The sequence below is a fragment of the Atheta coriaria genome, unplaced genomic scaffold (assembly GCF_025399875.1).
Source record: "Atheta coriaria isolate IRGN ID8LTWV9N9 unplaced genomic scaffold, Caltech_Dcor_3.1 hic_scaffold_64_pilon, whole genome shotgun sequence".
In the NCBI taxonomy this organism is placed as follows: Eukaryota; Metazoa; Arthropoda; class Insecta; order Coleoptera; family Staphylinidae; genus Dalotia; species Dalotia coriaria.
In genome coordinates, this window is record NW_027045506.1 from 15,332 (window position 1) to 26,477 (window position 11,146).

Consider the following 11,146-nt stretch of genomic DNA (forward strand, 5'->3'; position numbering starts at 1 on the left):
CGAGTCGCAATCGGAAGCTTTCAGACCTGCTCAGTCAGTTCGTCAGTGCGCGCGGCCGCGCACCTCGGGCTTTTTACATTACATTACATGATATTTAGACTTAGAAAAAAAATTAGAATTCAAAGTTTGTGCTGTGTTTTTAATCAGTGTTGTGATGCGATGCGGAGGTCGAGGGCAAAGTGCGAATAATGTGCGCGCAAGATGACGCCCTTGCAGCGGACTGCCAGCCGCCGCTCGGCGGTGGAGGCGGCGGTGCGTGTGTGTATATGTCTACTGATCGTCTGGACGTCGGCGACGAGTGCCATCAGCGTGCAGCGCAGGGATAATTATAAATTATGCGAAGTGCGCGGATGCAACTGCACCGCGCAGACGGCGTGGTTGATCATCAACTGCACATTCGACTCCGATCAAGTAAGCAAAAAAAAAAACACAAACATTCATTCTATTCACACATGTTGAAATAATCTATATAATACATATTCTACATAAAAAAACACAGACTGCCAAGAATGGAACAAAATTAATTATATATTCATGCATTCACAAAGTCGCAGTCGACGAGTTGCGCGCCGTGCTGAGAGACTTTGAGCGTGTTGTGAGTTAGAAACGGACACAAAGAAATTATTGCCTTTGGCCGGTCGCTACTGTTCGCATACGTACTTATCTCTCGACTTCGTAATATCATTGAAACATTGAAAGCAAACATAACTATGCGCCAACAAACATCCAGGCGACGAGTGCGTCGTTTCCATCGTTTGCTCTTAGAAATAGAAAATATCGCAGTCGCTCTTGAGATATTCCCAGGTTAAATATAACATACTGTAACCAGAAATAAACGAAAACAGAAAACACAATCGTGCGCAAGTTGGGGGCGACATTCAAATCGGATAATAATGGGCATAAATCAACAAGCAACTACAAATCATGCGCAATAAGCGTAATGTGCAGTGATTAACAGCCGTACGGGTCGGTTTATCAATTGCGTTTTTGCTTATGGTGCAAGCAAGCAATGAATACATTGTTTTCGTAATAACGTTTTCCGGCAATTAAAATAATCAGTTGACACAGTCATAAAATTCTCATAAGCGCATTCAAAATCTTATCTGAGGTCAAATAAATGCAAAGTTTTCAAATTTCGATGGAATCAAATTTAGGGTGCACTGCACGTACTATGTCTGGCATACCTTCACGTGAGGAGGCCGCACCCTCTCATTGTTACGTTGCATCAGCACGGCGTGGTGTAAAATTATCCCTAGTTTCCGAACCCTCTTGAATTCACTCGAGCTCCGGTCGCGGTTCTCAGACGGTTCACATAAAACGATATGTTTTATCTGCCTCAGTTGTGTGCTTAGCAATTCTCGACAAGTCTGGCGTTTGTATGTGTAAGTAACTTAAACCTGTTGGGGTTTGAGTCGAAGTCGCCATGAAACGGGAACTAATCACGGAAATCTAAATCACGTACTCAGGTGCGAGACAAACGTGAATTTAAAATTCAAAACTGTTTTCGCTAAACCTAAATAAATAAATGTTTCAACAAATAAAATAAACAACACTTAAACCTTGAATTTAAAACATCTCAGGTCTTAACATGTTGATGGTGCTTGCTGATCCGATGATTTTTACCTTTTACCTTCTTCTCGTGCAACTGGAAGCAAGTTTACGTTCATAACGCGCATCAACAATATCTACAGGTCATTTTCAGCACGTCCGGCGAATGTAAGCACAAAGCGAGCTAATGAGGCGTTGTATAATTTACGCAACACCTTGTACGTACACAACAACATAAAAAGTAAAGCTTAATGGTTTTTAACCGTCTCTTCGATAAAGAAGCACAACGAAGAGTTTCTTTCGAGGCAAGAAACAGGTTGCACTCACTCACTGGTCTCGGTCGCCCCTTGGCAACACTCTTCATTTCATTTCTTTTCATCGCCATAACACTAACCACCAAGCAAACCATTTTATAGATCGGTTAATGCTTTTCATACTCAACGCGCGGGTCTTAAGTCAACTGCAAGTGTATGAAATGTCGACGCAAGTGGAGTGTGGAAGACACGAGCTCCTGTTTTACGTCATTCGTGTTTTTTCTTTAGATTTTTTCTATATGAATTTAAGTAGGGCCCGTATCGAGGGCGAAGACAACCATTTATTATACCAAACCATGTGGTGTTTTATAGTTTGTATCCACACACAGCCTCAGTGTGTGGTAATATTGATAATTAACCAATATTTCACAACGAAACTCGACAGACACTTAAAATGTTCAAAAATTCAAAAAAATGTTAAATTTAGTCCGCGGCGACGAGTGAAGTTGACCAGTTTTTCAGGTTTACTCAACGGCCATTATTAATTAGGTCAAAAGATTATAAAAACCAGCCATAATTGTGGGTAATACGCTGAGATTTGGTCGAAAATTGAGCTAAATTACAACGCGTTGTACTTACTCACTTGTCTATTTCTCTGTCTCCGACACTCGGGCCCACCGCGACATGCTACATGCATAATAGAGCCGATTATAATTTTAGAGATGGTACTTCCTGTTGAATATAAAAAATGCACCACGCAGAGCAAGCAAGTCAGCGACGCGCACATGCGCCACAAGTTGAAACTCTGCGCGCCGCTTCTTTATTTCCAGCACCATTCTCGCTTATTCTAGCCGGCGTTGTTCGGGTAAGTTTCATTAGAATTTCACGAGAGACGCTCGTCTGCGCGTTTATACTCAGAATGAAGCCCCCAACTGGCCATGAATGAGCGCTGAAGTGAGGCTGTTAATTAAGAAAAATTTAAATGGCCGTAAATTACCAGTTTATGACAAGTACGAATAACAACACTTTGAAGCACTCAAATAAATATGAAAATAAAACATTCGCCAAGCAATTAGAAATAAATTGAAAATAAATATCCCCTAGAGATGAAAAAAAAGTAGTAATAACTACAAGTCGAATGTAATTTTTATTTTCATTCGAATGATTGAATAAAAATATACTGGTAGAAGAATGGAGTCGTAATAATACGAGTGATGACTTTCATTAAATAAAGAAAATCGAGTTCATGACATTAGATTACCATTCGTTATCGGTTATCTTATAAAATAAGACGCCGTCTGCGCTCGGAAAGTAGAATTTCAGTACAATAAACTAGGAAGTTTCAAGTCGGCGCCGAGTATATAGAATTTTAATTGCTTTAACTTTCTAGCCATGCTCCGTTATTATCGGCACTGCTGGATATAATTTAGCACGCAATTAAATTAATTCATGCGGCAAATCGAGTAATCAAATCGCACATTCAGTGGGGGGAATCTTGTCAATGATAACAAAAGTAATTTTTCCGGAAACATGACTAATAGCAGAAAAGTAAATCATGATACTCGTAAGTACGATGTCGGCTTAACATTGTTATAAGAGGTTTAAAAATATGTTCTTCTGTATTATTTTTAGTTTTTACTTTGTTAACTTGTTTCTATTTTCTGATGTTATATTTTTAACATGTAAAAAACTTATCAATTTCCCAGAAAAATCTCGATTATCAGTATGTTGCTTAAGAAAAAGAGGCGAAGACGTTTTTATGGATTTTTTGATTAAACTTGCCATTTGGTTGGAAAATGCAATAAGCTCATTTCTGACATCTTTGGCCATGAATAATTTGTTTTGACGACTATATATTGATGAATACATCTGAACTTTTAATTATATATCATTTCAAATCCCAACATCTCTCAAAATCTTCAGTTTTATCGGAAATATTGCATATTTTTTTGCGAGTTTGTCTGCGCAATTAATCTTCCCCCAATAAATGATGATTTTATTATATGATGAAATTTTGCGAATGTTATTAATGATATAATCACTATTTTTGATATATCAAATAATATTTGCTCAAGCTAATATTTACATTTGTTACAATTTATACAAAATTTATTCTACCCTAGAATATTCATCAACATTGACAGGCAATACTTCGCAAATGTATTCATCAATTGAGAAACTTTACGACTGGAATTTTTCAAATACAGAATAGAAAGTAGTGAAATGCGCACGTGCATAATAAACACAATTTTTATGTTTCAATTGTATGCGTACTGAAGTTTGCTCAATTTGTAAAAGAGTAAAAGTTAAGTTCAATGTTGATTGAAGTTGAACTTCATGCCAAGTCAAGTTAAAGTTGAAACGAGAAAGTCATTTCTACTAGACCAAGCTGAATCAAATAACGCAACACTTGGAATAATACAAAAAAACGAAATCAAACTGACTCAAAGTAACAACACAAGTTTGACGTTAATCACACCACACACGGGCATGAGTAATCATCAGTTTATTATTGTCTTCTTTTCGGTATGCACAAATTACTCATCACAAACTTCTAACTAAGCAAAGCAGCTGACAAAACATCGTAAACAGAACCCACCCAACTAATAATATCTTCTCGACTTTTTGCGAATTTATTTTTACGTTTGCTAGCGAGCAAAAACAGTAAAAGATAACACGATGTATAAAATTGAAGAAACTATTGAGTCATCGTTAGCACCATATGCTAATATCAAACTGTTTACTTATCTTTTTTTACTCTGGAATTATTTATTGACGCAAAAGTTAATGTTTGACTATTGCTTTGAACTTTAAACGTAAATATATTTTTAAATTTTAGTTGGGTCACAGCTTCATTGCAGCGTAGATTCGATTTTACCAAGTCTACGTTTGTGCAGTCACAATATTAAGATCTAAAATTAAATCGTCGGATTTATGAGCATGCATTCCTCGCCGGGAACTGTGCTAAAAAACAATCAAAAGTAAAAGAGAAGTAAAACAATTTCAAGCACACGTAACGTGGCATATGCAACCCTTATTACACCATGGTTACGTTGTAACCCGAGGCCTGAAACACTGATTATACCTTGGGAAAAACTAGGCGAAATGTTCTTATCACGTTTCCGGTCTATTAAGACGCCCGATATGAGGTTCATTGAACGAAAACCGTGGTTATTCAATGCATACCAAGTTACACCTCGGCGTCACAACAAGACGGTCTATTTTCAGTATGCCAACATGCAAACCGGGGCCTAACAAGCTGAAATTTCGTTTATTATTGAAGTGTTCACACATTCGTTGATCGATTCCATGCGTTCATTCACTCCACGGCGCTCATTCAGACGCTTTTGTTTTATTCCCGTCTTAAATTCGTTGCAGTCAATTTGTGTGCAAGTGGAGAGCCAAGAGTAAGTGCGAAAGGTCAATTTAATGATGCCGCTGGTGATGACTCTCGAAGTCCCTCTTCCGAGAGGTCATACAGGATGACACTGATCAAACGCGTAGCGGCGACGACGATGTCGTCGAAAGTCGCACCCGCCCTCGGAGTAATTATTTCCTTCGCGGCTTGTTCGCAAAGTAACCAAACACCCGGCACGTCGTTTGTGAGTTTGCAATTTGCTTGGCTTGACTTAACGCTGCGCTGCAGTTCAAAATAGAATAATTACGTGCGTGTTTAATTCGGGGCCGGACCCGAATCGACATTCCGCACACACAGCTTTCAATCGCATTTGCAGCGCCAGCCCTTCGCTTAAGTCAAGTGCTTGTGTTATAGGCGTTTTTTTTTCCGAGAAATGCAAACAACGTGCGCGCAAGTTTCATTTTTAAAAATAACACCACGCACAGCATGTGCTGTCGAGTCACTGAGACCTCCCGAGTATTTACACCCTAGACGCCCTTCGAACAAATAATCAATTACACTGTAAAACGAGGGGCCTAATACAGAACAAAGCCGGAAAAAAAGCAAGAAAAGCTGCGCGAACAAAGCGAAACGCAACGAGAATGAACGAAATAAACCAAGCAGCACCCATGCTCATGGAATGAAACAAAACACAATTTAATTAAACACAAGTATGTGCTTCGTTTGTTCATTCATTCGGAGCTCTCCTCTCTTCATCTGCGATAAATAAACAGCACGACTCGAGTTTTACGATTTCCCATCGATTTTTTTCTCGCTGTCCGCTGCTGAATCTCAGGCTGTAACACTGTAATTCCGTAACTATTCTGGTCGCAAACGAACTTGACATTGCGTCAATAGCAGTGCTTCCGACGTTTGGAAAGAGTAAATATTGACAGGAAGGAGGAAATAAAACAAGAGATGCGCTCACTCGTCGTGTAATTTTATCACTCACTCACATACACACGCGCGCGTGGTGAAGGAATGCCGAAACAGGAAACGAATATTTTCCGCCGCGGACGTTCAGGTTTGTTGCGCTGTGTGTGTAAACATTGCGTATTCCTAAAACGTACCGCGGGGCAAAGACTCGCCAGTGCAAGTGCCAAGAAACATATTATAAATATTATAAATGCGATTTTGAGTTTGTTTGTTTATATGTGAGGCATTTACGAAAAATTGGATGAATCAATTTTGATAAATTTTTCTACAGACTTCGTTTTAGCTATAGAAAAGCAAATAGGCTACTTTTCGTTGCAAAAAATTACTTGGAGGGTGTAAAATAAGGGATGAAAGTTTGTATGACAATTTAATCCTATTTATAGTTAAGTAAATCAAGTCGAGATGGTAGTAAAGTGTATTATAAGCAATTCTAATTTTTAAATTAAAATTGAGAATATTATTGGCATAGGCAGTATATAATAAGTCAAAGAAATAAGAATGTAATTACGAAGTCGTGGACAAGTACCAATAAACAATAAATATGACTAACAGCCATCTTAGGAAGTCTCAAACACATTAAATTGTGATAAAAGTAACACTATCATGATAAATGTCTTTCTAATGGCATAGTTTTCAGTTAAAAGTGTACAATGCCATCAATTGTAGACAAAATAAAATTAAATCCGTGATGTTGACTGTAGTAAAATACCTGTGCCCGTAAAATGCGTCGTTGTGCCGTCCTAGTTTTCTATCTAACAGCAGAAAAAAAGCAACCTAGTAGAACTAGAACCAGAGCTTATTAACAGACTAATTTACTCCGAAACGAATCGCGCTGATTAAATTGCCCTGCAGACTGCGACTACTGCCACTACAACTACACGAAGCTACACTTGGCGAGGCTGAGATTGAGCAATTATTCAACATTACATCATGAATTTATCAATCAACAAACACGATATGCATGAATCATTCCGAGCGCATTATTAATGCACACACGCAAACAGAAAATATCAAGCCTAAAGTAAAGGTTGGTTGATAAATCAAAATTAAAAACCATTCAATCAGAACAGAATCCACAACAACCTACTACCCACCCATCGATGTGTAGTACCTAATCGCCCACGGGCGGAAACGAATAAGAAAATAATGGCAATTGGCGACGAGCGCGGAAATGCGTTCGCTAATTTCAAATTTCAAACGACTTTCCGCACTGTTACTCGAGAAAATTGTCTCCGGACTTTTTAAGGACCGCCTTGGGAGACGAGGCACCCGAGTTTTTAACGATAGTCGTTTGCGTTTTGCTTATGCAAGAAAAAGAGAAATATGCATAATTCCACGTCTTCAGCGTTAGTGAGAGTTCTTGTCTTGTATTGCAGGTTACACAATAACAACAATTAAAACCACACATTGTGTGCGCGGCGAGTCGCGGTCGAATGTGAAATTACAACACGTAACCTTGCACGTAATTATCCGACCATTGTAAAAACGCTTCGACACGCAAGTCAGTATTTTAAAAAACAGTAAAATGGGAATAGTTAGTGTACATATGTGATGCGTCGCCCACGCGGACAATAAAAAACGCAATCAGTGTTTTAAACACCATCGCGCTTTTCGCTTGCGACCTCAATTTTCCTAATTTTTATGCGTTTCACGCAATTATCAATTAACTAGAAGCAAATTCAGCTACATTTACATGCAATTTTTAAATAATGTAAATGTTGTATGTTTTTTTTTTTCAGAATGTCGATGTGTACAAAAATTCAATCCCTCCGAATACAATGGAGTTAAACATCGTCGGCGGCAAGCTGCTCACCATCCACGAGCTGAGTTTCCGCGAACTCAGCGGGTTCGGCCTGCTCTCCATCGACGGCACCAAGATGGTCGTCCTAAAAGAACAGGCATTCGACAACATTCGCTCCGAGTCCGTACTGGACGTGCGCGTCAACGGCTGCAATTATTTGCTCTTAGAAGCGAGAGCATTCAAGAACATGCTGGTACGTCTGTTTGCTAATAATAAAATCGGCAGATGACAAAGCGGAAATTGCAGCGCTATTTACACACGTTTATAGGTCAACCTAAAATAAAATTTAGTCATATTCTAAAAGCGATGTTATTAATTAATCTTGTTTAGTTGGAAAGTGTTGGAGGAGTCAAAAATTCGTGACGAAACTCTCGCGCGCGTTCACGCACCGGAATTAATGGCGACGTGTGGCGCCTGTCGCGTCGGGCCCCCGAAAAATTATTCACCGCATGATGAGCGCTCATTATCCGCACTTGGTCGTATTGTTATTATGCACGAAACATGACCACAACTTCCTCTTTGATACGCAGTTTACAACCGCACGCACAACGGCCTAATAAATACCGTTTAATATTAATCAACGCTATCAAACTTTCTACGTTACAGACGTCGATCAGATGCGAAATTTCCCGCTGCGAAGAGGTCGAGATACGCAATGGAGTTTTCGGCCGCCTGCAAGAGATCAAACTCACGCATGTCAAAGGACTTAACCTGGCTGAAGGGGCGTTTCTATTTGAGAATCAGACAGAGCGAGGGCGGCATGGTATTGTAACAAATGTAAGTTATTCATTTTAAAAATAAAAATAAAATTTAAGTTTAATTTTTAATTTTAAGATTTCATTCCACAATGTGACAATACCAAACCTACCACGTCGAGCTTTCGTCTCTGCATTATCATCCATAGAGATAACCAATTGCCATGTGGAACGCATCTCTTCGGAGGCGTTCGCCGCCAACGAAATCAGCGCCATCTCTATCGCCAACTCATACGTCGGCAAATTAAGCTCGGGGGCTTTCAGTCAGCGAACGCTGATTAAATTCTTCCTGTTACGGAACTGTAGCGTTGACTCACTGGAAAGTCAAGCCATCATGGCGGCCATAAGCAACATAACCGTTGAATTTTCATCGTAAGTACTACCTACAACTATTACCCGATAGATGGCAATATTAAAATTATATTTTATTTTAGGATAAAACAAATCAACACTGGAGCTATCAACTGTTCCGTGACGGCAAACATAATCGTCAGCAATAACAAACTAACCACGCTCTCACCGCATAGCCTAGTTTTCCGTGATTGGAACACAGTAATGATGGAGTCTAATATCATTCAACATCTGCAAGCCGCCTTCCTCTCCGTGCCGTTCAACGACGACATCGTGCGCTTTTCCTTCAGCGGTAATGAAATCCACGACGTCGAACCGCACGCCTTTGATTCCATCCCAGAGTTACAGCATCGTGTCGTCCATTTCCGGTTCGACGACAACAGTTTCCACGAAGACTGTCGATGCCACATGGACGAGTGGATGTCCACATTGATGGGCGGTAAGACAGATGTGGAAGCAGCGCTTAAATCCAGTTATTGTAAAGTGAACCATGTGATCGCTACATGTTTCAAGATCCAAGAGGATCTTATCAGCATGGCTAACTTTACAACACTGGTATGCGGACCGGAACAAAACATAAGCTGCGAGCCATATCAAGGTGTAACGAAAACAATTAGCAACAGTACATTCATCCAAGAAGAAAAAGACCCCCATAAAGTAACCTATATCCTACTCATCGTTGGACTTGTAGTGTTGGCTTTATCAGGAACGATTATAATCATTATAATCAGAGGCGGACTATGGCTGCGGAATAAAGGATATTGTGTACGGTTTAAGTACCAAGGGGATGATACCCAACACGAAGATGAGGGTGCGATGGTCGAAGAGGACACCCGCATTGATTATCCAGAATTGACCAATGAACTGCTCCTGGAACTACGTGAGCAACTCAAGAATCCGGAAACTCACGACAAAGCCAGAGACCTCATCGAAATCTTATACGAACGATTTGTCATTGAAGAATCCTACACGAACAACAATCGACAGGACGAAGAGGCCCACTTGTACGAAGAACTAGGCAACATGCCAAATCGAGCACCTCAACGTCCTGCCTTGGCTCCAACACCGCTCGACACCGACGACTTCCTCAAAGTCATGGAGGAGAAAATAAAACTACCGTTGATCGATGCCGATTATCAGCCATGTCAGCCGCCGGTGGTGCAGCAACAGTACTCTGAACCGGCGGATGCCGCCGTTCACGTCTACTCCGAACTGAAGAACAAAAGCGAAGCGGATAACACAAACACACTTGCTTCCAATGGCACCAATCGAAGTGGCAAGATGGCGTTGCGGCCACTTCCGGATAAACCCGGCGAAGCAGGCCCCAGCAATCGAAGTAAATACTGATTGGCCGAATGTCCATGATCTCGTGATATATTATGAGGGAATTCTATAATTGTGAAACTACAGGAATGTTGTTAATGTCGAAACGATATGAAGCGGCACGAGTGTGAGCGTGCGTTACTGTGATAATTATAAATGAGTAATAACTGTACACTAATCTAAATTAATTGTAAATACTGCGACCGTTTCTGTACATATTGGTATTATTTTCAATATGTGCAACATTTTAATGTGCTATATACGTTAATAATCGCTTGATATTAAAATTGTAATACGTAATCGTGTTTACTTTACCAATACCAAGAGATATATATTAATTTTTGAAATTAGAATCGTGTGGTGATTTTAAATTTACAATTTATTTTTCGTAGAAGTGGCTTAATAAACGGTCACAGTTAAAATTAAAACGTTTTGTAGCAGCTTAGAACGCCATGTTTCTTTGATGTATACTTGGTTGCCTACTATTTATATCTAATTTTTTCAACCAATCATATCTGCACTTAAAATATTCAAACGCGTGCCTGTCACTTGGCAACTTAATGCGCCAGTCAGGTCGCAACCTTTAGCGCTTAAAAATTAACGTTTTTATTACTTGCACTCATTTTTAAACTACTCAGCACAACCTAGTGAGTAGTAAAACGTGACAAGTGACAAACAAAACTTCTCATCTTTCAACGAGAAATTCAATTAAAAGCAACGCCGACGCTTAACGAGGCCAAGTATATTCATCCTGTTGGGATGATGGATGATGGAAAATATG

The 11,146-nt window shown here is 39.7% G+C and overlaps 2 protein-coding genes across 3 annotated transcripts in view; one reads left to right on the forward strand and one right to left on the reverse strand.

Annotated features, from left to right (window-relative positions):
- hiw (MYC binding protein highwire) overlaps positions 1 to 11,146 on the reverse strand; it is a 32,835-nt gene that overhangs the window by 8,244 nt on the left and 13,445 nt on the right. The gene's annotated exons all lie outside the window — the stretch shown is intronic.
- Positions 20 to 10,665, forward strand: be (ben). Its single transcript, XM_065316520.1, has 5 exons — positions 20 to 411; positions 7,875 to 8,129; positions 8,543 to 8,713; positions 8,771 to 9,063; positions 9,126 to 10,665. The coding sequence occupies exons 1-5, from the start codon at positions 202 to 204 to the stop codon at positions 10,387 to 10,389; spliced, it is 2,193 nt and encodes a 730-aa protein (XP_065172592.1). The 5' UTR covers positions 20 to 201; the 3' UTR covers positions 10,390 to 10,665.

Excerpts from the sequence above, each read along its gene's own strand:
- be (XM_065316520.1), top strand. The coding sequence starts at position 202 with ATGACGCCCTTGCAGCGGACTGCCAGCCGCCGCTCGGCGGTGGAGGCG. Across the intron at positions 412-7,874 it reads GCACATTCGACTCCGATCAA|AATGTCGATGTGTACAAAAA; the intron begins GTAAGCAAAAAA and ends TTTTTTTTTCAG. Across the intron at positions 8,714-8,770 it reads GGCATGGTATTGTAACAAAT|ATTTCATTCCACAATGTGAC; the intron begins GTAAGTTATTCA and ends TTTAATTTTAAG.